General features: G+C 50.5%; 1 protein-coding gene across 1 annotated transcript in view; it reads left to right on the top strand.

The window, feature by feature from the left end:
• CAPN2 (calpain 2) overlaps positions 1–26,214 on the top strand; it is a 67,705-nt gene that overhangs the window by 30,745 nt on the left and 10,746 nt on the right. The window contains exons 3-15 of the mRNA XM_023513886.1: positions 4,946–5,064; positions 5,623–5,756; positions 7,322–7,490; positions 9,779–9,862; positions 11,735–11,820; positions 13,319–13,393; positions 14,846–15,006; positions 17,188–17,357; positions 19,352–19,363; positions 20,437–20,648; positions 23,463–23,499; positions 24,012–24,077; positions 25,889–25,946. Of these exons, the coding sequence (XP_023369654.1) occupies positions 4,946–5,064; positions 5,623–5,756; positions 7,322–7,490; positions 9,779–9,862; positions 11,735–11,820; positions 13,319–13,393; positions 14,846–15,006; positions 17,188–17,357; positions 19,352–19,363; positions 20,437–20,648; positions 23,463–23,499; positions 24,012–24,077; positions 25,889–25,946 (1,383 nt within the window). The remainder of the gene's footprint in view (positions 1–4,945; positions 5,065–5,622; positions 5,757–7,321; positions 7,491–9,778; positions 9,863–11,734; positions 11,821–13,318; positions 13,394–14,845; positions 15,007–17,187; positions 17,358–19,351; positions 19,364–20,436; positions 20,649–23,462; positions 23,500–24,011; positions 24,078–25,888; positions 25,947–26,214) is intronic.

The following is a 26,214-nucleotide window of genomic DNA, read 5'->3' on the forward strand; positions in this document are numbered from 1 at the left end:
AAAAAAAAAAAAAAAGCATGGGCCATGTGCAGTGGCTCACGCCTATAATCCTAGCCCTCTGGGAGGTCAAGGAGGGTGGATTGGTTGAGCTCTGAGACCAGCCTGAGCAAGAGCAAGACCCTGTCTCTATTAAAAGTAGAAAAACTGAGGCAAGAGAATCGCTTGAGCCCAAGAGTTGGAGGTTGCTGTGAGCCGTGACAGCACAGCACGCTTATCCCAGGCAACAGCTTGAGACTCTGACTCATAAAAAAAAACAAAACAAAAATTAACAAACCATGTTTCTCTTTTTTTTTTTTTTTTTTTTGAGACAGCATCTCACTTTGTCGTCCTCTGTAGAGTATGGTGGCATCACAGCTCACGCAACCTCAAACTCCTGGGCTCAAGCAATTCACTTGCCTCAGCCTCCCAGGTAGCTGGGACTACAGGCGCCTGCCACAACCTGGCTATTTTTTTAGAGACAGGGTCTCACTCTTGCTCAGGCTGGTCTTGAACTCTGTGAGCTCAAGCGATCCACCACCTTGGCCTCCCAGAGTGTAGGATTATAGGCGTGAGCCACCTCACTCCCAGAGTTTAGGTTTTTTTTTTCTTTTCTTTTTTTTTTTTTTTTGATAGAGACAGTGCTTCACTTTATTGCCCTCGGTAGAGTACCATGGTGTCACAGGTCACAGCAACCTCCAACTCTTGGGCTTAGGCAATTCTCTTGCCTCAGCCTCCTGAGTAGCTGGGACTACAGGCGCCCACCACAACGCCCAGCTATTTTTTTTGTTGTTGTTGTTGCAGTTTGGCCAGGCCAGGTTCGAACCCGCCACCCTCGGTATATGGAGCCAGTGCCCTACTCACTGAGCCACAGGTGCCTCCCTACCTACAGCTTTATTTTTATTTTTTATTTTTTATTTTTTGGCAGTTTTTGGCCAGGACTGGGTTTGAACCTGCCACCTCCGATATATGGGGCCGGCGCCCTACCTCTTTGAGCCACACACACCACCTTCTTTTTTATTTTTTTTGAGAAGGAGCCTTAAGCTGTCGCCCTGGGTAGAGTGCTGTGGCATCACAGCTCACAGCAACTCCAACTCCTGGGCTTAGGCAATTCTCTCGACTCAGCCTCCCGAATAGCTGGGACTACAAGTGCCTGCCACAACACCTGACTATTTTTTGTTGCAGTTTGGCGGGGGCTGGGGATTTGAACCTGCCACCTTCAGATGGGGCCGGCACCCTACCTACTGAGCCACAGGCACCTCCCCAGAGTTTAGTTCTTAAAACCTAAGAATTATTTCAGAGGATTTGCATACAAAACCTGCCAATTTTCTACTCTAGACCTCTTGAACTTTGGTTTCTTCATCCTAAAAAGGGGGTAGTAATAATGGTAATCATCTCACAAGATTTCTGTGAGGAGCCAATAAATGTGTACAATGTTCTTTGCAAACTTTAAAGTAGCATACAAACATTATCTACTTGTTAGGTTTTTTTTTTTTTTTTTTTTGCTGTTGGGAAGATATATGTTAGAAGTTGAGAGATCCGAGATCTGATCCTGGCTCTGCCCCCTTCCTGGACACGTGACCTCAAGCAAGTAACTTAGTCTCTTACAGCCGTAGTTTCATCATCTAGGAAATGTTCTAGGATTATGAATCCTTTTAGATGAAACAAGTTAGTTCATAATAGCAAAATATGGAAAAAGCAGTCCCGTCCAAACAGCAGGGGGAGACATTCCACTGGGGTAACTAGGAGATTATGTGTTTGGGACATGAAGAAATAAAACTGGAAGCCCCGAAACAAGGGCACTGATTTCTGGGATGAGGCAAGAGCACCCAGGTCTGGTGGTGAGCAGTCGTCTGAGACAGGCCATGCACCGAGCTATATGACCCACAATAAAAAAGGAACTAGTGCCTCTGTGAAGCCAGCCTTCCAGCATGTGGTCAGATCATTATCTATGGCGTGGTGGGCCTGACTTCCAGACTATGCAGGCAGTTGACTGGTCCTGCAGACGTGCTCGCATGCTGTCTATATACTTTGGTGATGTAAAAACATCTCTTCTTGGGACCAAGGGAACTAGAGTAGGAAGAGCACTAAGATGGCCTCCCCTGGAGTCTGACTCAGTAGCCCTTAGGAAGATGCTCTGGGATTTGACAGGAAACAGTTAGGAACTGTGGAAGTATCTAGCTCAGGATTCCTATCTCTGGAATCCCTATACCTGGGTCCATTCTATCCATAAGTCTTCCTGCCTCCGTGGGTTGTCAGACTCAAATCCAAACACTTTGCAAGATGCATCAAATAAGAATCACAGGCATCTGCAGGTTCTTAAATAAGGCCTCAAGTCATGAAGTGGCCCGAGGGTAGAGGAAGAGGAATGGGCTGAGAAGGAGGATCTCATGACTGCAGGAGTGGCTGGCACGTGGTAAATTTGTCCTCCAGGATGGACAATATAAAGTCAGATGAGGAAACAGTGGCTGCTTAGAAAAGGACTGAAGGCTGGCCATCTGTTTTAGTCATCACCTGCTCCACATCAGGTGCCCCCATAGAATTAGGTAGAAAAGCCCCTCCGTACACATGTCTGTCCCCGCCAAAAAGGGACCCCTCAGCTTCTTCCGTCTAGCTGGAGCCGAAAGTAGGCACTGCCAAATTTCCTCCCATGCACCTTCTTCTCAGCATGTTAGAGTCTCTAATTTGGTTTATATAAAGCCCTCACTGACTTAAGAGATTGTCTCTTAGATCTGACACTATCGACATTTTTTACACTTTTTCTTGCAGCTGTTTAACTGTTGGCAATGCCCTTAAGCTCTCTCGGCATTTTTATACTCCACTTTAACATGGAAATGGTCATAGTACAGTCCTCACAGAGCTGTGGTGATAACTAAATGAATCTGAAGCCCTTAGGACAGAGGCCAGCACATAGCAAGGGCTCAATAAATATTAGCTACTGCCCAAGTTCCCCTAGCAGTAAGGTGGCAGGAACTTGTAGCCCTGCACAATGGGTAAGAAACAGGGAAGTTACTAGTTTGTGGAACTGAAAAGTCCAAAGCAGGTCTGACTTTGGGTACAGCTTGATTCAGGAACGCGAGTGTGTTGAGGACCCAGTTTCTCTCTCTCCATCTCTCAGCTCTCTTCCTCTTTGTTGGCTCCATTCTCAGACAGGCTGCTCCTCCCACAGAGGCAAGGTGGCCCCAGCAGCGACAGCCTGTACATCTTTATACTCTCAGTGCAGCAGAAGAGGGCACCAGTCCATTCTCCCACGGGCCCCAGTAAAGGCCTCCTCTTACCTCACTGGCTCTGGCTGAGTCACAGCACAACCAACCACTGGAGCCAGACAAATGTGAAGCCTGGATTCCTCAGGCTGCCTCTGAAATTGGGGGCAGTGTCAGTGCTAAATCTCACAGATGGAGAATGCAGGGAGGGAATGCTGTCTCCCCGAGGGACATCAGTGTTACCAGGAGAGAGCACATGGCTGCTAAGTGGAGGGTTACAGGTGTATCCACAGAACCAGGGCACTCATCCAGTTTAAGGAGCAAAAGGGTTTCTGTAACTCCTGTTGGTTACCAACTGACCAACCCAGGAGGGACGGATGTGTATCTACCTACCACAGACTTGTCACTAGCATATACGGCCTCAAAGAGCTTACATGAAATCATGTCTAAGTGTTAAGAGGATGGTCTAGTTCAAGAACTAGCAGGATTCTGAGCAATCAGCCAGAACTTGAAGAATTTAGTGAACTTCAATAACACTTTTGATAAACCTGTCAATTAGCAAAAAATAAGTCCAACAGACTCATCTGAGGCTATTTCCTATTATTGTCATAGGAAAATGTACATTCCTTCAGAATGGAGTAATTTCCTCATCCTCTTCCCAGACCCCTCCCCTTCATTTTCCTTTTGGAGTAGACATGATCCCTGCGGGCAAGGGATCCCTGTCCCAGCATCAGCTGGCTTCTAACTATGTGAAATGACCGTGGTACTCACTGCGCTACACACCTAACATAGGTGCCGGATGGCTGCTGAGTGCTTTCCACACTGCTCTCATTAGGTCTCACATTTATCCATGTCACAGGAGAGGGTCCTGAGACCCAGGACAACTTCTTGTTGTCCCTATCTTTGTCCACCCCCAGAAGTGACCTCTACCCCTCCTCACAGGACCCTTGGGGACACTCTGCCTTCTGCTCTGACTCAGAGCTGTTCCATCTGCTTCGCCTGTGTCCCCCCGATTGACCCGCCTCCTGCTGCCTCTGCCCCTGCCTCTGAACCCTTCCCACCTATCATTACATTTTCTTCTCTCTCACACTCCCCTTGAAAGTCTGTGTCCTCAGAAGCCTGTGCTGCCAGCTGGATTCTTCCACCCCACAGATGCTCCCCACCAAGCATCTCCCGTGAACCCCGCACAGGGCTGGGCTCTCAGATCTAGGTCAGTCACTGCAGAGTCCTGATCTGCTCAGGAATGAATTTTTCCATCTTGATTCAACCACAGCTGAACAAAACATTTTTTTTTTTTTGAGACACAGTCTCAGTTTGTCGCCCTTGGTAGAGTGCCATGGGGTCATAGCTCACAGCAACCTCCAGCTCTTAGGCTAGGATGATTTTCTTGCCTCAGCCTCCCGAGTTGCTAGGACTACAGGTGCCCACCACAACGCCCGGCTATTTTTGTTGCAGTTGCCACTGCTGTTTTAGCTTGTCGAGGCCGGGTTCGAACCCGTCACCCTCAGTATATGGGGCTGGTGCCCTACCCACTGAGCCACAGGCACCACCCTGAACAAAAACATTTTTCCCTCCACATTTCCCTCAATATAGCACCCAATCCACTGCCCTAACCCTCAGATCATGTCTGCCTAAAATATCATTCTGTCTATGGAGGGGTCATCTTAGGTTTCACGACTCAGAGGTCCCCGCCTCTCTTCGAGATCTTTAACAGCCTTCTGGTTCTGAGACCTCCCTAATGAGAGCTTCTTATGTGGTGTTCACAGGGGACTGCTGGCTGCTGGCAGCCATTGCCTCTCTCACCTTGAATGAAGAAGTACTGGCTCGAGTGGTCCCCGGCAACCAGAGCTTCCAGGAGAACTATGCAGGGATCTTCCACTTCCAGGTAACTCAGTGGCGGATTCAGGCTTCTCCTCAGCAGGCCCTGGGAGCTAGGAATAGCCCCATGGCTGGGCTGGGTTCATTGGTTCCTGGTGTTGGGAGACTCCCAGGACCAGTGTTGTTCCCCAGGGGACAGTGAGAGAGAGCAAGAAGCTCCCTGGGACCCTGCCAGCGTGGCATGCAAGAGGGAGATAGAGTAGGGTGTTCGGAAGTAATTTGCAAGTTTAAAAATTTATTATTTGAGGTTTGAGACAAAATGTTAAGGTTCGCCTCCTTTTATGCTGGAAAGTAAGAAATGATATTTTTAAAAGACTACGGTGCAGGGCAGAATGCTAAAGAGGTGTGTGTGGATTTGGAGGGATGGACAAGTGCCCCCACCATCTTTGCTTTCCTAGTGAGGACCTGCCTGTGGCAGGAGAGTTAAAGGAGGCGTCATCTCGGAGGATGGGCTCATGGAGCCTGGGCCAGGGGGCCAGTATGGGGGCTGGGACTCAGAGCCCCAGTGCTGCAGCCAGCTCCCCCTCCAGCCTGCCCCACACCACCCCTCTCTCTCGTCCCACAGTTCTGGCAGTATGGTGAGTGGGTAGAGGTGGTAGTGGATGACAGGCTGCCCACCAAGGATGGGGAGCTGCTCTTTGTGCATTCGGCTGAGGGAAGTGAGTTCTGGAGTGCTCTGCTGGAGAAGGCCTACGCCAAGTAAGTGGCTGTCCCCAACCCACCCCACTCGCCATGGCTGCCCCCACTGCCCTGGATTCAGGAAAAACAGGAACCATTCAAGGACTCCTTGAGTAGAAGTGCTATTCTACAGGACTATTTTGGCTAAAATTGGGCTCTGAGTTCAAGGAGAGAATTCCACACTGATAACGGCAGCTGATGCTATTTTTAAGCAAATACACAGGAACAAGTCCCGGTGCCGCCTGTGCGGGCTTGAGAAGGAGCTCTGCTTCCTCTGCCAGACACAGTTTACATTTTTATCAGCAGAGTTTTTCCAGTGACAAAACTACACATTTTTCCAAGCAGAGTTTTTGCCAGCAACAAAACTACATATTGCAGAAGTAGGAAAATTGTGAGAACTTGCCCTGAATATACGGTATTGCTAATTAGCAATGGTTTCCCCATCTCCCAGCTGCTTCCCACCTGGGTTGTGCAGAAGTGAGTTTCTCCAGTGCCCAGGGCTGCCCCGCTCAGCAGGAAGCCCCAGCCCTGCTCCACAATGGCCTTGTGTTGGCCATGCTGCCTGGTTCCCTCCATGGAAGTGGCTCCATGCCAAGGCAGCAAGTGGATTTCTGTTCCTTACAGTCCCATGCCAGGAAGGAGGGGTCATGTGCATATACCCCACCGTAAGAACCAAGGCTCTGAGTGATGCTTCTAAGGACCCCAGCATCAGTAACCAGGAGCTACACGCCCTTGCCAACACAGTGCTGGTTTCTCAGGGAAAACGCTTTTTTCTTTTTCTGAGACAAGGTCTCACTCTGTCACTGAGGTTGAAGTGCCATGGCATCATCACAGCTCACTGCACCTTCAAACTGGTGGGCTCAAATGATCCTCTTGCCTCAGCCTCCTGAGTACATGGGACTACAGGAATGCACTAAAAACTGCTTTTGTTGGCTCAGCACCTGTGGCTCAAGTGGCTAAGGCGCCAGCCACATACACCTAAGGTGGCAAGTTCGAATCCAGCCCGGATCCGCCAAACAACAATGACAGCTGCAACAACAACAACAAAAAATAGCCAGGTGCTGTGGCAGGTGCCTCTGGTCCCAGCTACTTGGGAGGCGGAGGCAGGAGAGTTGCTTGCGCCCAGGAGTTGGAGGTTGCTGTGAGCTGTGATGCCACGGCACTCTACCCAGGGGTATAGCTTGAGGCTCTGTCTCAAAAAAAAAAAAAACTGCTTTTGTTATTGTTTTTTTTTCTTTAAGCTATAAATGCCAAACAGTCAATTAGTAGACCTCCCTTTTCCTGTCAGGATGTAGAGAGAATCAATACGGGAGATTGGTCCAGATAAATCACTAAGGTCATTCCAACTATAAGGTTCTATGAGATTTTTTTTTTTTTTTAACATCACAAACTACCAGGGAAATGGTAACTGTGGACATGATTCCTTGCCTTTGTGGGTACCCTGAGTTGGGGATAAAGGCAAGGAAAATGCTAGCAGAGGGTTTCTAGAGCACCAAATGAAGGGGGCATCAGGAGGTGGGAGGTGGTCCTTGGAAAGGTAACAGCAGGAGTGGTGTCAGTGGTGGCAGCATCACCTTCCCGTGTAGGATCAATGGCTGTTATGAAGCGCTCTCAGGGGGCGCTACCACTGAGGGCTTCGAAGACTTCACTGGAGGCATCGCTGAGTGGTATGAGTTGAAGAAAGCCCCTGCCGACCTGTTCAAGATCATCCAGAAGGCTCTGCAAAAAGGCTCTCTCCTCGGCTGCTCCATCGATGTAAGGCCCACACTCCCCACCCCACTCCCAGGCTGCTGAAGGGGGCCCCCAAGGTGCCCAAGGAAACCCACCAGCCCATTTACAACATAATGCACCCCTTGTTCATGGGGGGGGGGGCAGTGGAAAATTTTCCTTCCAAGTGGATAGGGGAAAAGGCATACAAATTTATGAGCATGTGCCAGGGTGTGGTGGGGGTGGGATCAGAGTGATCATTCTCCCACACTGGGCTGTATGATAGTTATAGACTGGTTTGTTTTTTTTTTTTTTTAAGAGACAGAATTTCATTTTAACCTCAAACTCTTGGGCTTAAGCGATTCTCTTGCCTCAGCTTCCCAAGTAGCTGGGACTCCAGGTGCCCTCCACAATGCCCCAAGTAATTTGTTGTTGTTGTTGTTGTTGTTGTGGTTGTCATTGTTGTCAAGCAGGCCCAGGCTAGGTTTGAATCCTCCTGCCCTGGTGTATGTGGCCAACACCCTAGTGGCTGAGCTACAGGCATGGAGCCAGACTTTTTTTTTTTTTGAGACGTCTCACAGACTTTTTTTTTTTTTGGAGACAGTCTCACTTTGTCACACCCTTGGTGGAGTGCCACAGTCTCACTTTGTCACACCCTTGGTAGAGTGCCAAAGTGTCATAGCTCACAGCAACCTCAAACTCTTGGGCTTAAGCGATTCTCTTGCCTTAGCCTCCCTAGGAGCTGGGACTATAGGTGCCACCCACAAGGCCTGGCTATTTTTAGAGATGAGGTCTTGCTCTGGCTCAGACTGGTCTTGAACTGTGAGCTCAGGCCATCTACCCACCTCTGCCTCCCAAGTGCTGGGATTAAGGCGTGAGCCACTGTGCCCGGCTATAGACTTTCTTTTTAGAGGAAAGGGAGATGGGAAGTAGATGATTTTAGGGAGGCAGTAAATGATTTTTAGAATTCAATGGGTTTGAAGAGCATACAATGGCCTGAGACAAAGTCCTTTAGGCCTGCAGAGCCAGATAATGAATGGTTTGTGACAAAGAGTCTCTCCAAGTGGGTTGGCAGACTTCAGTCTGTCCTCCTGGGATATGAGTTCAGTTAAGGAAAAGTCAAGGAGGGCCCCAGGTAGTTGTTTTTTTCTTTGGTGGGTTGGGGCTTCAGGCAGATAAGGGGATCAGAGAACAGCTTCCTCTTGAGCTTGGGAATGATGCAGGAGGGGAATATGGGGAAAGGGAAGTGGGGCCCAGAGGGGTTTCTTCCTCAACTCAGCAGGTCACAGCACCATAGTTTGGGGTGCCGGTTTCTGGGCCCCAACAGCCAACAAACTGCTATCACCTGGAGGCCAGGGGGTGTCAACCTGTCTGGGTGCAGTGGATGGGGTGGTGGTACCTTCAGGCTCACCTCCCCAGCCCATTTCCCACTCTCTGCCTGCTCTGAACCACCATCCCCCATCCTGCAGACCTTGGGTCCCCTGAGAACCCCTGCCCTCCAGGGGTTCTGACACCTTCCCCTCCACCTTCCCCCTGCAGAGCTGTGCAGCCACCCCTGCAAACTGCTCCAGGGAGCCTGCAGGAGATTTCAGGAGGCACCAGAACAAATCTATTTGTCACAATAGCCTTGCTGGCAAGCCTCAGCAGGAGAAGGGAGGTGGGAACAAAGTACAGGCAAAGATTGTGTCCCGCTCCACAGCCTTGTGCCATCCCAGATGCGGGTCTCTGCTGGGGACAGAGATAGGAAGCTCTGGCTCAAGGGGGCAAAATCTATCAGGCTCTGTAGGCAGGAATTCTGAGGCAGGAGACTTTGAGCTCTCAGCCCTTCCTCCCGTTTACAAACTCCCTCAGAACAGATGGGGGACGAGAGCAAATCCTGAACTCAGGCAGGAACAAAAAAACAGCCTGGTATAAATTCTGCAGCTGGACTGGGCCAGGCCTCCAAGCATGAGGGGGTGGAGAGGGTCCTCAAATGTCCAGTGTTGGTCCCTGCTGTGCCATCGAGACCCCCCAGTGGCCCCGTCTCCACGGATGCCCTTTCCTCGCCCTCCGCAGCAGGGAAATCGGAGAATGCACTGCGATTGCTCGTTAATGCCCTCGTGGGCAATGCTCTCCCACAGGGTCGCGTTGCACCTTTTATCTGGTTATTCTTGGCGGTTCTGCCTCAGCACAACCGCAGCGGGAATCCTCTGGGCAGTAGGAGACCCAGCTCCGCCCGTCCCGCCCGGGCCTCCGCGCCCGCCCGGCTCCGCCCCGGGTCCCGGTCGGGCCGGGGGACCCCAGCGAGGGAGGCGGGAGGGAGCGGCGCGCCGCAGGGCTGACTGTCGCTGTTTCAGATCACCAGCGCCGCGGACTCCGAAGCCATCACGTTCCAGAAGCTGGTGAAGGGGCACGCGTACTCGGTCACCGGAGCCGAGGAGGTAATGGCCCGGCGCGGCTGTGGGGGACCCTGCTCTCCCCGGCACGGCGCAACCCGGCCCGGAGCGCGCCCGACCTCCCGCGGACCGGGAAGGAAGGGCTGCCCCACCCCCACCCGCGCCCCGGCGGCCGGCGCCGCGCTGCCCCCTGGCGGCCGCAGTGCGTCCTACTCCGGGGTTGGCTAAGAATACAGAGCAACGCTTTGCTTCTCAGTGTTTTGTACTCTATAAAGCGCTTTCACATTTGATTGCACAAAAGCATTCGTGCTCGGAGTCGAATCTGACTGCCGCTGACCAGCCGTGTGGCCTGGATAAGTTACTCGAACTCTCTGTCCCTACTCTCCTCACTTTTAAAACGGAAATGACAAAATCCGTTGTAAGGGTGTGGTGGTTCAGTCAAATCGGTATGTGTGGGTGCTCAGACTGCCTCATACATGTAAGCAGGCGGCTGTCCTTGCTGCTGTTGTTATATAAATATTACCAAGCAACCCAAGGTCGCTGTTAGTTATAAAACTTAGACTAGATCCCAGTCCTCTGACATGTCTAGTGTTCTTTTCACACTTCTATTTTTTTTCTTTTTTATTTATTTTGAGACAGTTTCACTATGTTGCCCTCAGTAGAGTGCTGTGAAATCACAGCTCACAGCAACCTCAAACTCTTGGGCTCAAGCAATTCTCTTGCCTCAGCCTCCCAAGTAGCTGGGACTACAGGCGCCTGCCACAACACCCTGCTAGTTTTAGGGACAAGGGTCTCGCTCTTGCTCAGGCTGGTCTTGAACCCATAACCTCAGGCAGTCCACCCACCTCGGCCTCCCTAGGATTAGAGGCCTGAGCCACACACGGCCACACGCATCTTTTTATTTTAAAATTTTTCAAGCCTACAGAAAAGTTGAAAAAACATTACAACAGATATCCAAATACTACTCACCTAGATTCAACAATGGTTAACAATTTGCCACATCTGGCTTGGCGCTTGTAGGTCAGCGGCTAGGGCGCTGGCCATATACACCTGGGCAGGCAGGTTTGAACCTGGCCTGGGCCTGCCAAACAACAATGACAACTACAGCAAAAAATAGCCAGGCGTTGTGGTGGGCACCTATGGTCCCAGCTACTTGGGAAGCTAAGGCAAGAGAATCACTTAAGCCAAGAATTTGAGGTTAGTGTGAGCTGTGACGCCACAGCACTCTACTAAGGGCAACATAGTGATACTCTGTCTCAAACAAAAAGACAAAAACAAAACAAAAAAAACCCACATTTTGCCACATCTGCTTCATCTATGTATGTGTGTGGGTTTTTGTTTTGTTGTCTTTTTTTTTTTTTTGAGCCAGTTGAAAGTAAGTTGCAGACATGGTGACACTTCACTCCTATATACCCCACCATTTGTCTCTTACAGAGAACACTCTCTTACTGTAATCCCACTACTATTACCATGCCCAAGAAAAACATTACTTCAATAGCATCACAGAATACAAAATTCATATTTACATTTTCCCTGTTGCCCAAAATGTCATTTTCCATGTTCCACCCACCCCACCAAGACTCCACCAAGATGCACACACTACATTTACCTGTTACCCACCCAGTGTTACTTCAACAAGTGTTAACAAAGGTACATCCTATTCAAGTCAGTGAAGCTGAGTTTCGGAGCAAAAGCGTCAACACAGATGCTAGGATACGCTGTGTTCATGGCCCAGGCTCATGATAAAGCTTAAAGAGCACCTTTATCCTGGATCACAGGAACTTTAATTCCCATTTTCCAAAGCTGGGCAGCAGTGAAGATCTTGGGTCAGATCCTCACCTCTTGGCTCATGCTGAAGGCAGCATTGGGCCCCAAGTACTTCTGGGCCTGGCTTGACTCAGCCTCTCCCCACTACAGGTTGAAAGTAATGGAAGCCTGCAGAAACTGATCCGCATCCGAAATCCCTGGGGAGAAGTGGAGTGGACAGGGAGGTGGAATGACAAGTGAGGAGGGCGTGCGGGGGTGGGGAAGCTGGGTGGGGTTGTATTCTGCTGGGAGCCCCGTGTGCTATACTGATAAAGAAGTCCCAGGCTCGGCGCCTGTTGCTCAAGTGGCTAAGGCACTAGCCACATACACCTAAGGTGGCGGGTTCGAATTCAGCCCGGGCCTGCCAAACAACAATAATGGCTGCAACCAAAATATAGCCACGCATTGTGGCGGGCGCCTGTGGTGCCAGCTACTTGGGAGGCTGAGGCAGGAGACTCGCTTGAGCCCAGGAGTTGGAGGTTGCTGTGAGCAGTGAAGCCATGGCACTCTACCCAGGGGGACAGCTTGAGGCTCTGTCTCAAAAAAAAAAAAAAAAAAAAAAGAAGTCCCAGAAAGGTCTTTTAACCAGGACGCTACTTCCAGCAGTCTGGGGGCTAGTTCACAAGCCTGGGGCTCACTCCCGTGTTCACTTCTTTCACTGCCTCCTGGTTCATCCCCTCCCAGATCAAATTCATCCTTCTATTGGGCCTTCAGGGAAAACAATGCACCCTGCCTCTCCACAGGCACTTCTTCTCTCCCAGGGTATGAATTCATGCCAAAGATCAGAGAGCCATCCCTCTGTTGATTTTTAGGGCATGCTGGTAGGCTACTTGGACACTCAGCTATTTAGGCAGACACTTGTGTGAGCATCTCCCATGGGTTCCCTCCTGCCCCTTTGAAGCCCAGTGCCTACAGTTCTGCTGCCCTCCCCGTGGCCTCTTCCCAAGCAGCCTTGGCCGTGGCAGAGAGACACCTGCCAAGGCTTCCTCCCAGGTCAGCTGCAGAGGCCTAGACAAACCGTTCCTCATCAGATCCTCAGTTGCCCCTAAATGAGCTGCCAGGCCCATCTCCATATGGACAGCTGATGCCAACTTCATCCCTCTCTGATGGGCTGTTTTCACTTTCCTGCCTTTTCTGCGGCACCATGGTGCAGGATGACTCTCCCTCTCACCCTGCCACCATAGCTGCATCTACACAGTGTTCTGTACTCTGTGAAGTGCTCTGAGAGGATTTAAGTGCAGCCTTTAGCCAGATGTGAGTTACTTTTCCTGCTTTCTAGAGTCTGGCACTCAGAGGTGAAGACGGATGTCCCTGTTCCTCCACATTGGGAAGATTTGAGAAGTCATTGTCATGCACCCATTTCTTTTCTTTTCTTTCTTTTTTTTTTTTTTTTTTTGGAGACAGAGCCTCAAGCTGTCACCCTGGGTAGAGGGCTGTGGCATCACAGCTCACAGCAACCTCCAACTCCTGGGCTCAAGCGAGTCTTCTGCCTCAGCCTCCCAAGTAGCTGGGACCACAGGCGCCCACAACAACCCCCGGCCATTTTTTTGGTTGCAGCTGTCGTTGTTGTTTGGCGGCTGGGCTGGATTCAAACCTGCCACCCTAGATGTATGTGGCTGGCGCCCTAGCCACGTGAGCCACAGGCACCGAGCCCACACACTCATTTCTAATGCTGTGTCATTACTTGTTTTCCAGCTGCCCTAATTGGAACACTGTAGACCCAGATGTGAAGGAAAGGCTGACCAGACGGCATGAAGATGGAGAATTCTGGTGAGATTACTAATGCCTTCAGCAAAAGATGGACCTGCCTCAATGCTTTTGATTTTGTTTTTTTGTGGGCTTTTGGCCAGGGCTGGGTTAGAACTCACCACCTCGAGTATATGGGGCCAGCGCCCACTCCTTTGAGCCACAGGTGCCGCCCCTTGTTTTTGTTTTTTTGAGACAGAGTCTCAACTGTATCACCCTCAGTAGAGTGTTGTGGCATCACAGCTCACAGCAACTTCAAACTCTTGGGCTTAAGTGATTCTCTTGCCTTAGCCTCCCAAGTAGCTGGGACTACAGGTGCCTGCCACAATACCTGGCTATTTTGTTGTTGATGTCATTGTTGTTTAGCAGGTCCAGCCAGGTTCTCAAGCTGCCAGTCCCAGTGTATGTGGCCAGTGCTCTAACTGCTGAGCTATGGGCACCAACCCAAGCCTCAATGTTCTTTATTAGAAAATTGCAGGTGGTGTCTGTGGCTCAGTGGGGAGGGCACCAGCTCCATATACTGAGGGTGGCAGGTTTGAACTCAGCCCTGGCCAAACTGCAATAAAAAATAGCAAGGTGTTGTGGCAGGTGCCTGTCATCCCAGCTACTCAGGAGGCTGAGGCAAGAGAATCACCTAAGCCCAGGAGTTGGAGGTTGCTGTGAGCTGTGATGTTACAGCACTTCTACAGAGGGTGATAAAGTGAGACTCTGTCTCTAAAAAAAAAGAGAAAATTGCTAATAAAAGTGTCTGCTGAGGGCAGCACCTGTGGCTCAAAGGAGTGGGCGCTGGCCCCATACCATAGACCAGAGGTGGCGGGTTCAAACCTGGCCCAGGCCAAAAACTGCAAAAAAAAAAAAAAAAGAATGTCTGCTGGAAGTGAGTTTATCATATCAAGAGCACAGAGGCATGGGATCTGGCTTTGTTGTTTTAAATTCACTATAAGACCTTGAACTTTAAAAATTCTTAAACCTCTTCAATTTGTTCATCTCAACCATGAGGTTTATAAGCTGAGCAGCTTTTTAAAAAAGGATCAGAAGAGTTCGTTCAGTATTGTTGAGGTCCCAAGAGAAAACAAAAGGAAAGGTAGGGCTTTTCTCACCACTAGTTCCAGAGAATCATCCCATCCCTTAGTGAGAAGCATCCATGTCTGTGCCACTCTAAGGACCACCGGCATCTGTACACAACATACACTTTATCTGGAGGGCCTGTGTATTGCCTTACTTGATATTCATGGCTCCCATTTTTAAGGTAAGAGTTCTGAGCTTCAGAGAGGTTTAAGTAACTTGCTCAAAGCCAGCCAGCTACAAAGTGGCAGTGCTGGGCCTGGAATTTGGGACTTCTGATTCTGGAGCTGGTGCCCACCCACTGGGCCCCAGGGAGCTGCTGTGCCTGGCCTTGACTGGCTCCCAGTCTGGTGTAGGCTGACCAGTATGTCCTCTTGTAATCTGCAACATGTGCATCTCTGCTTTTGCCAGGATGTCCTTTAGTGACTTTCTGAGGCACTATTCCCGCCTGGAGATCTGCAACCTCACCCCAGACACCCTCACCAGCGACACCTACAAGAAATGGAAACTCACCAAGATGGATGGGAGCTGGAGGCGGGGCTCCACAGCAGGAGGCTGCAGGAACTACCCAAGTAAGAGCTGCTGCCACATGGGGCCACCAGAGGCCAAAGCACCTATCCACCCCCCACCCCCCACCCTGATGTGCAGCACCCCCGTCTGGCAGCCCTGGGGAAGCAGCTGCCACTCACTGGGATGCTCTGTCTTCCTTCTCCCGGAGCCTGGTCTCAACACTCTCCTCTGTTTTCTCAGCCCCGTTATCTCCTGCATTCATTTGCTGCCTTACCCAGGCAGCATCCAAGACTTGTTATTTCCATGACTCCATGCTTCCTTGGCAGCCACTATGACTTTATGCCGTGCCCACGGAGGCTGTGATCAATCCCACTTTCTACCCATGAGCTCCTGCATCCACCCCACACCAAACCCAAGCAGCTGAGCCTGCCAGGGAACCTTACCACTGCACCCACTGGGGTCTCTGCAACCTTCTCGTGTACCCAGGTCACTCCGCAAGTGCAGACTGTATCCTGCTCAGATGTGGGGAGGACTTCTCCTCTGGTCTAGTGTTTGTTGGTCCCTTTGATTCTTTTGCCTTGATGGCTCAATCCATCAGAAGTTGTCTAATCATGATGACGTCTGCCAATTATAGAGCAGACGTCAAGTGCTAGGAACTGTCCTGAGTGCCTAATGTACAGGTTGAGCATCCCCAGTCTGAAAGTCCAAAATCTAAAATGCTCTGAAATCCAAAACTTTTTGAGCCCCAGTATGACACTGTAAGTGCAAACTTTGATACCTGATGTCATATGACAGGTCACAGTCAAAACTTTATCTCATACACAAAATTATTAAAAATATTATATATAAAATAGTACCTTCAGGCTGTGTGTATAAGGTGTATATGAAACAGAAATGAATTTCACATTTGTACTTGAGGTCCATCCACAAGAGGTCTCATTATATTTATGCAAATATTCAAAAATTTGAAATACTGTTGGCCCCAGAATTTCGGACAAAGGATACTCACCCTGAAGACTATTTCATTTAATCTTCCCAACACAATTCATCTTGAAAATGAGGAGCCTGAGGCATGGCGAGGTTAAGTGGCTTGCTGGGATTTGAGCCCTGGCCGTCTGGCTGTGGAGTCACACTTTCAGTACCATGGTGGCAGGTCATGGCCCTGTTTGACTCTGTTAGAGATGAGGAAGCTGATGCTCTAAGTGGCATACCGGGAACACAGAGCAAGTGGTCATACTAGGACTAGCTTCCTGGCACCTATATAGTTCTACCACTCTACCTCAAGCATGCAGCCACCAAGTGGTGGTTCCAGAGGTGCCCCAGTATGTCACTACAATTGCAAGGACCTCTGCTCCCCACAAGAAATACCCCTCCTAGGTCAGGGGTTGGCAAACTCTCTGAAGGGCCAGATAGTAAACACTTTTGTCCTTGTGGGCCCTTCAGACTCTATGGCATCTACTCAGCTCTACCGCTCTAGCCAAAGGCAGCCGTAGTTAAGCAAGGGCACATGGCTATTTCAGTAAAACTTTATTTGCAAAACCAGGCAGCAGCCTGAAGAGCTATATCTGCCAACCCCTACCAAGATGATGCCTTTAATCCCACAGTTAGTTTTAACCCATTAGGTATGGGAAAGCAATTAGCATAATCACCCTCAAATATGAATCCTTCCTATAATTGGGTTTTGGGAGTGAGAAGGGGAGAGATACCTTGGGGTAGGTGAGGGGACAGACCTGAGTGGACACAAGACACAGAACCAGAAGCTGAATTTGTGCACAGGATGTCCTGGCCTGTAGGGGCTGGCCACTGTGTAGGGAGAAGACATCCGCATCCCATCAGACAGGCCAGTCGGGCCCATCCCACACCTGTACATTAGAGCCCAGTGAGGGGAAGGTACCACCCTGCCTCCTGGGGTGACAGAACTTTCCCCAAGACAAGCCGGTCTGAAGGCTAGAGAGAGAACTGCAAGGGGAAGTTGCTAACTTAGGGCTCCGTAAGATTTAGACACAGGCAGGCCACCCCCCTGTCCACAGCCTACCACCAGTAGGCCCCACCCTGCCCTGGTTCTCTGCTCCCACCTCTCCTGCTGTCTCTGACCTTCTCTCTCCTCCCATCTCTCCTCACCTTCCTCCCTCTCCCTGCAGCCTCCAGCCCTGAGACCCAGGCTGCCCCAGGGCTCTCCCCCATCTCCCCACCCCCAGGCATGCCTGCTCAGAGCTGAGCCCCTCTGCCCCTCTCTGCTGCAGACACGTTCTGGATGAACCCTCAGTACCTGATCAAGCTGGAGGAGGAAGATGAGGACCAGGAAGACGGAGAGAGTGGCTGCACCTTCCTGGTGGGGCTCATCCAGAAGCACCGGCGGCGGCAGAGGAAGATGGGCCAGGACATGCACACCATCGGCTTTGGCATCTACGAGGTGAGGGCAGAGTAGAGTGGAGTGCCCACCTCCCCTTCCCAGAGGCAGGGCCATCTGCTCACACAGGGCGGCCCCCACATCCTTCTCATGTCCCCTAGGCCTGGCATTCTGATTGGCCCACCAACTCCAAAGAACAGACTATATCAGACCACATTAGGGCCTACTGAGAGGGCAGGACTGAGTTGATGGTCCCTGTTGGCCAGAGCCCGGTAAAGATGTTGGCCTGGATGGGGGAAAGCTCAGGGACAGGGGAACAACTGGTCATCATCCTCTCCTCAGGGCTCTGCTGGCTGAAACCAAGTTTCCTACAGTCTTACCACCCACATGTCTATCTGTTATTCCAAGCCCTGCTCAGCTGAGCTGGCTGCCTTCTCTCCCCCTTCAGGCTAGATCTGGGCCTGGGGCACCCTGAACTCAGCAGGCATGCTGGGCCTCTGGGCCCTCCCCACCCCTTTCTATAGCATAGAACTTTTCATGGCCTTGGGTTAGCAGTGGGAAAAGAGAGCAACGAGACAGACTATGGGGTAGCTGGATTGGGGGTGCATTTAGTCTAAGGGGCAGAACCCAGGGATGTGCCGGAGCTGCCTGCTCAGGGCCCCCAAAGCTGAGTGCCCATCTCCTCTCTTGGCCCCATGTTCTGTGAGAGTGTACTGGTAGCTTGAAAATAGCTATGCCCTCCATAGTTTACCCATAGAAAATGGCAAAACTACTAATCAGGGCTTCAACTTGCCTCAAGAGCTAGTTTCTTGGGCCAGGCATGGTGGCTTACACCTGTAATCCTAGCACTCTCAGAGGCCAAGCAGGGTGGATTACTTGAGCTCAAGAGTTTGAGACCCCACGTCTACTGAAAATAGAAAAACTAGCCGGGGATGGTGGTGCTCACTTGTAGCTCCCAGCTACTCAGGACACTGAGGCAAGAGGATCTCTTGAGCCCAAGAATTTGAGGTTACTGTGAGCTATGATGATGACATGGCACTCTACCCAGGGTAATAGAATAAGTAAAAAATTAAGTTTAGGCTTGGCGCCCATAGCACAGTGGTGCCAGCCACATACAGTGAGGCTGGAGGGTTCGAATCTGGCCTGGGCCAGCTAAACAGCAATGACAACTGCAACAAAAAATAGCTGGGCATTGTAGTAGGTGCCTGTAGTCCCAGCTACTTGGGAGGCTGAGGCAAGAGAATTGCTTAAGCCCAAGAGTTTGAGATTGCTGTGAGCCATGATGCCATGGCACTCTACTGAGGGCGACATAGTAAGACTCTGTCTCCCAAAAAAAACAGACAGTTTCCCAGCAAACCACAGGGAGAACCCAGACAAGGTATCAGGGGAGGGGGCTCTCTGGGCTCATTTATCACTGGCAGTCATGGGACACTGATCTTTTCAGAAATGCAGTGGGCAGATACCATCAGTTGTAAAAATACAAGCCCAAATCCTCAGTCTCTTAAATAGATTCGGAGGATTTCAAATAGTTTCCAAGAAAATGTAAACACACAGCCTCCCCCCAGGACCCACCCACCACCTCATGGGTTTGGGAATCTAGGCATGGGCTTCAGGGTTGGGAAGGATCCTGGTGATCCTATTTTTGAGATGAGAAAAGTGAGGCCAGAGAGGGAAGGTGCCTTGCTGAAGGACAGACAGATTGGATGTGGCTTACAGAGTCTGCTGCTCCCCCTTGCTGGGCCCAGCCCCTCTGCGGATGGGTGCAGAATATGGGCTGTGCTGCAGCCTGCCAGTGACCTTGCACAAGTCTCGGCCTTGGGGCTGTGCTTTAAAAATTGAAAGTGGTGATAAGGGCTCGTCCATATAACTGCCATGTTATAAGAGGATTTTTTTTCATGGTGAAGCTGCTTTGAGTTCCTTGGAAAACACTTACTCTGTTGACTTAGTGGGTATTGCTAATGCTGCAGAGAAAGGGGACGCAGAAGAGAAGATGGCAGCGAAGGCATTTTCACACACTGCTTTCCTGGGGTCTGAATTGTGTCTCCTTTATTTTGCAGGTTCCGGAGGAGGTATGTCTGCCATGCTTTGGTCCTATTCCTGGGGTGCTCTCGTCTACCCGCGTGTAAGAGGCTTAGATGGCTGGTGCTCGGGGCATGACATGGAGCTCGGGCAGGAGCTGGTGGCAAGTCCCTGCCCCTTCCAGGTCCGGCTGAGATGGCTTAGGTTCTAGATCTAAGCTCAGAGCAAGGTATCTGGGAAGTCCCTGTGGGGCTGGCTGCCTCCTTGTGACCTGGCAGAGCCAGCACAGGGTTTGGTTGGTGGACACCCCCATGGTCCCAGGACTACAGGAGGCTCTTCGCAGAGTCCCATGTGGCTTTTCATGCAAGCCTGAATCGAGAAAATGATGACCCCTGCAGATTGCACTGTTAGGCAGCATGGAAGCACAGGCAGGGGAAGGCCAGGACCCAGCTCCCAGGCTGCATGAGCATGGATAAGCTGTGCATCCTCCCTGCACTTCAGTTTTATTTCTTTTTTCAGTAAAACTCGTCAACTGTCCACCTCCCCAGATGAGTTAGCTTGTGCATGAGCCCTTGGGCTCACAATCAGAGTTAAAGCAGAATCAGATAGGAGGCGCGGCGGCCTGTGACGTTATGTGTCACAGTCATTAAAGTAGACCCACCCCCTGCCCCGCCACAGAGCTATACTTTTACAGCAAGGAGGTGTGAGCAGTGGCCCGTTGGGCTTTTGTGGGTGCTGCTTGTGAGTTTCTGCCCCAGCCTTGGTCCAACCATACTTGGTATAGAAGCTGGGCCCTCTTCTCTGCCCTGTCACATGCCACACAGAACTAAACTGGATTGCTGTCGTGAGGCCTCCACACCCCCCGAGGGTCACTTCCAGGAGGCTGAGGAGCAGGGGGAAAGGCTGGGGGGGTCTCTGCAGGCAGGGTTGAGGCGTGTGGAACTCCCGGCTGCTTGTGCCTCTGAGTTCCTCAGTGGACGCTAGAGGGTTTGGGTAGAAAGTTTGCTTTCTATCTAGAATGACCCGATGCTGCCGCTGTAATCCTTTTACCTCAGTGGGTGATAGCGACCTCCTCTGTTCAAGCCTCCCCGCTCCACCTGCCCCTTCTCTCTTGTTTCACCAGTTTAGCGGGCAGACCAACATCCACCTCAGCAAAAAATTCTTCCTGACCACACGGGCCAGGGAGCGGTCCGACACCTTCATCAACCTCCGGGAGGTGCTCAACCGCTTCAAGCTGCCTCCAGGAGAGTATATCCTGGTGCCTTCCACTTTTGAGCCCAACAAGGACGGGGATTTCTGCATCCGAGTCTTCTCTGAAAAGAAAGCTGACTACCAGTAGGTCGCGTGGTGCCTTCTCTCCCCACCTCTCCCGTCCCTGCCTGCAGGTCTGTCCTCGGCCCGTGGAGGGGTCTGGACCCCTCAGTTTCTTTTTCTGTGACACCTGCCTGCCTGGAAGGGTCAGTGTGGGGATCTTCTGTATTGAAGAATGTTCAATGTTACATTCACGTAAACAAAGAAAAAAGCCACTCAGGGTATTTTTGACTGGAAAGGTTGGTGGGAAAGTGAATTGCACAATCTAATTCCACAGCTGTGTCTCTGAATTATCAAGTTGTGACTTTCATTTTAAACTACCTGTGAACCCAGTCCCATCACTCAGAGAGAGGTGGGCAGTGCTGGTGTAATCCTTGCTTTCCCATGCCACCCACCTGGGAGAGCTACCAAGTGTGTAAGTGGCCATCTCAATGGTCCCTGTCTCTAGAATCTCTCCCTGTCATACTCACCGGGTCTGTTTGGGAACCCTTTTTGGCTGACACCATAGTTTCCTGCCACTGTCCAGGTGGCCTCAGTTCACAGTGGTGTCTGCTACTTCAGCTGCTGCCTCAACCGTGTCTGCTCGGTTGAGCCCTTGATTGGCAAAGACAGAGTCAACACTCTCAATGTAAGCAAAAGGAAATTCACGGGAAGGCCATGGGGAGGCTCCTGAATGGAGAGGAAGCAGGGGATGGGCCAGAAAGAGCAGGAGCCAAGGCTGTGCTGAAGCCCCCAGATGTGAGATGACCCCTCTGGCCTTGGGCCACGGACTTAGGTCCAAAGGTCTCCCAGAGTGTGTTGGGTGGACTGGGCTGGGCCAGACACCTTCCCTGCTGGCTCATGTCAGGGAAGAGGCGTTGGAGGCAGAAGCATGGAATTGCCTTGGCTCCAGACAGTGCACAACAGAGGGGAAACACTGCTGGGCGGCTGTGAGCCCCTGTGTAAGTGCCACTCGAGCATGGCAGCAGCTCCCCTGTCACTGACAGGCTCCCTCCTTCTGCAAAAGCTTATCACTGGAGAAGGGCCCTTTCCTCTCAGCTGTAAGATGCTTGGAGGAAGCCTGGTGTGTTCAGCTTCATCCTCACTAACAAGGAAATAGGATCACGATCCAGGGGCATTTGAATGACTGTCTTTTGTCAATTGGCATCCTCCTTCCCTGTCCCAGGGAAGTCTCAACTCTCTCCTGGTGAGCTCTCTACCTGACGGAACATCCCCGTTATCCAAGGTGTCTGAGCTTCAGGGTATTAATCCTTCTGTTTCAGACCCCAAATATCAGCACCAGAAGATCCCCTTTTCCTTTCTTTTTTTATTTCTTTATTTGTTACTTTTTTTTTTTTTTGAGACAGAGCCTCAACCTGTCACCCTGGGTAGAGTGCCATGGCATCACAGCTCACAGCAATCTCTAACTCCTGGGCTCAAGCGAGTCTCCTGCCTCTGCCTCCCAAGTAGCTGGGACCATAGGCGCCCACCACAATGCCCGGCTATTTTTTTGGTTGCAGCCATCATTGTTGTTTGGTGGGCCCGGGCTGGATTCAAACTTGCCACCTTAGGTGTATGTGGCTGGTGCCTTAGCCACTTGAGCCACAGGCGCCGAGCCTACTTTTTTTTTTAGTAGTTTTTGGCTGGGGCTGGGTTTAAACCTGCCACCTCTGGCATATGGGGGCTGTACCCCACTCCTTTGAGCCACAGGCACCGCCCTATGTTTTATTTTTTGAGACGGAGTCTCACTGTGTTGTTCTCACAGCTCACAGCAACCTTAAACTCTTGAGCTTAAGCGATTCTCTTGCCTCAGCCTCCCAAGTAGCTGGGACTACAGGCACCTGCCACAATGCCCGGCTATTTTTTTGTTGTTGCAGTTGTCATTTTTCAGTTGGCCTGGGCCAGGTTTGAACCCGCCAGCCTTGATGTATGTGGCTGTTGTCATAACCACCGTGCTATGGGCGTCAAGCCCCCTTTTCCTTTCTTCTGCCAAATGTTGGACCTAGATGTTACCAGATGGGTCTCCTGGTAACCTTGTTTCAGATTGCTTCCTATGAGGCAGAAGGGGCTGGCTCTTGTATAGGGGCTGGGCACAGAATAAACTGAACATTGCTGGAGTTTAGTTGAAATTACACACAGGACTCCACACTGCCTGCCTCTTCAACCTAAAATGTTCTACCCTGCATGATTCTTCTCAGTGTGCAAGTCTCAGGATGGCAAAGAGGGTTGTTTTCTTTTTTTTTGAGACAAAAGGTCATTCTATCACCCTGGGTAGAGGGTTGTGGTGTCGTAACTCACGGCAACCTCAAACTCTTGAGCTCAAGCAATCCTCTTGCCTCAGCCTCCTGAGTAGGTGGGATTACAGGTCCCCACCATAACGCCCAGCTGTTTTTAGAGACAGGGTCTTGCTCTTGCTTCGGACGGTCTCAAACCCATGGGCTCAAACAATACACCCGCCTCAGCCTCCCAGAATGCTAGAATTATAGGTGTGAGCCACTGCACCTAGCCAAGAGGGTTTCAAATGGAATTTAAAAGCTGTTTGTTAAAGCCAGAAACTGAGTGAGCTGTCTAGGAGTACCAGCACCACACTGCATGCAAAGACGGTGCAATTTGATAAAGGTGAAAAACTAAAAATCTCCGAACTGCCCACGTTGTTTGGCCGTGACACTTCCCTCAGATCCTTTTTGCCTGTATTTTTGCTGTTTAGAGGGTGTGTTATCACAGAAACTTGCACAGAAATCCCGCCCACTCACCTCTGTTGGATTTATTCCTGCGCGCGAATTTTAGCAGAGATTTCTGCATTACTTCCTTTTACCCTTCCCTGCCTTCCAGTAATGCATAATTTCCTTCTCTTTCCAGAGCTGTTGATGATGAAATCGAGGCCAACCTTGAAGAGGTACTTGTAACTCCCCGAATTCCACCCACTCTGACCTGGACAACCCAGAGAGGAGAGGAGCAACATAATTCCCTAAGTTTGAGCAGCCCCCAGCCTGGAACTGAGGAGACAGCATTGCACGGAGTCCAACAGTGCTCCCTGAGCCCTCACTGGCCACTGTGCAAATCCATCCAGAATATTCCAGCTAGCCTTTATCCTTCTGAGTCCTCTTGAGCATAAATCATAAAAGGCCATTTATCTAGATGCTAGAGAAGATACCTGTGGAAGAAATTAGACTATAACTCCTTCCCACATAAATTTATCTTCCCTCTCATGCATTTGAACTTGAAAAGAAATCCTTTTATTAGTTCTTCATACTGTCCTTACTCTCAATCACAATAGCCTTAGATTTCAGGCCCAAGAGAGGGGTACAAAAGGGAACTTTGGAGGGGGAAGGGCTGCCAGGGGAGGCAGGCAGACCTTGCCCCCACTCTTCACTCTGACATCATCCCGTTTCTGCACTTCCCCTTCAGATGGACGTCAGTGAGGATGACATCGATGACAGCTTCAGGAAGCTGTTTGCCCAGTTGGCAGGGGAGGTAGGTGTCCAGAGTGCAGTATGCTGTGCGCCTGTCGGATGCAGGGAAAACACAGTGGTTGTTCCCAAGGAGACTTCAGTTTAAAGGGGAAAGGAAACCAAAGAATTGCGACTCTCACTCAGATTTTACTCACACCTCCTGCCACCTCCTCCCAGGCCTCTGCACGCTGCCAGAGGCTTCCATCTGGGGGATAGCTCCGGCCCTGTGTTCCTCCTTCCTTAGGATTTCTGGGCTCACCTTGTGGCTATTTTCTCTGTTCCATACCAATTGAGGCACAAAACCAGGCTCCTTACCTTTGATTTCCACACAGATACATAGGAAGCTGGGAGGATTTTAAATCTCAATAATGCAGGCAACTTCCAACTTCCAACATAGTGTTAGATTTCCCTGATCTCAAAAAAAAAAAAAAAAAAATCCTGGGCTGTTTCGGCCCTTAATGGAGTTATTTAGCCCTCTTGTCTTATTTCTTCACTATGTGTAGGAAGTTTTGTCCTCCCAGCATCCACCCCGGGCTCCTCGTGCCCGTCTTCTCTTAGCCGCAGAGAGGCGCATCAGTGAGCCATGCTATCTGCTCGGCTGCTCTCCTCACCTCCCTCACTCCCTCCTCCATTCCCCAGGGAAGGAGCAGCAAGTGTCCTCTTTCCCTGTGGGTTGAATAACACAAATATACACCCCAAAAGGTCTCAATGACTATGATTGGTTTCCGTTTTAAACAGAGGCCTGTCCCTCAGTTACATAAATATGGAAATGAACAGAGGTTCCTGAGCTGGATGTTTTTATTTTAACATCAGGGAAATCTAATACTATGTTGTAAGTTGACAGTGGGTGGCGCTGGTTCTTGGAGACAGCAGGAGTTTTTTTGTTTGTTTGTTTGTTTTGAGACAGAGTCTCACTATGTTGCCCTCTGTAGAGTGCTCTGGTGTCACAGCTCACAGAAACCTCAAACTCTTGGGCTTAAGTGATTCTCTTGCATCAGCCTCCCAAGTAGCTGGGACTATAGGCACCTGCCACAATGCCCAGCTATTTTTTGTTGTAGTTGTCATTGTTGTTTAGCAGGCCTAGGCCGGGTTCGAACCCACCAGCCTCCCTGCATGTGGCTGCACCCTACTCACTGAGCTATGGGCACTGAGCCAAGACAGCTAGTTTTAAGCAGTTTTTCAAGCAGCCTGAGACCTGAGTTTAAAAGACTGAAGAAGGCATGTGGGATAGGAGGAATAGTATAAGAGAACTAAGTTCAGAAAAATCACAGACATGGGTAGAGTGGAGTGTTTGTTATTTATAGTCTCTACAGCGAATGGTGAGGAAACTACCTCGAGCACACTGTACATTAAACCACTGTGTCTGACAGCAGGCTGTGTTGGTGCTGCTCAAAGGGTGGTCTGGGGACAGCAACACCGGCATGGCCTGGAGGCTGGTTAGAAATGCAGATTCAGGCTCGGTGCCCATAGCACAGTGGTTACAGCACCAGCCATGTATACCGAAGGTGGCAGGTTTGAAGCAGCCCGGGCCAGTTAACAACTGTAACAAAAAAAATAGCCAGCGTTGTGGCAGGTGCCTGTAGTCCCAGCTACTTGGGAGGCTGAGGCCAAAGAATCGCTTAAGCCCAAGAGTTTGAGGTTGCTGTGAACTGTGATGCCATAGCACTCTACCCAGGATGACTTAGTGAAACTCTGTCTCAAAAAAAAAACAAAAGAAAAAATGCAGATTCATGGGCCACCTAATGCTTCACACATCCCTGCTCAGCTCCTGTCCCGCTCAGGGTCCAGCTCCCATGGGGAGCCAGTAACACTGCTTTGGTTGCATGTCCACAGGATGCGGAGATCTCTGCCTTTGAGTTGCAGACCATCCTGAGAAGAGTCCTAGCAAGGCGTAAGTGTCCCCTCATTCCTAACCCCTCCTCCTGCAGGAGGGAACATGGAAATCCACAGCTCCCAACTCCTGTGTAGAAACTACCACCATCACATCACCCTGCCTCCAAAGACATGGATAACGGAGGTTCTGTGCGATGTGACAAGAAAGAACAAAGGTTGCTAGGGTCCCAGAGATTACAGATCAAATCCAGGGTTCAACTGCTTGCTAGCTCTAAGATCTAAACCATGCTATATAAACGCTCTGCAAAATGAGCTATTACTAGGCC

Source organism: Otolemur garnettii, unplaced genomic scaffold, assembly GCF_000181295.1.
Source record: "Otolemur garnettii isolate 467f Iridium unplaced genomic scaffold, OtoGar3 scaffold00045, whole genome shotgun sequence".
NCBI classification, from domain to species: Eukaryota; Metazoa; Chordata; class Mammalia; order Primates; family Galagidae; genus Otolemur; species Otolemur garnettii.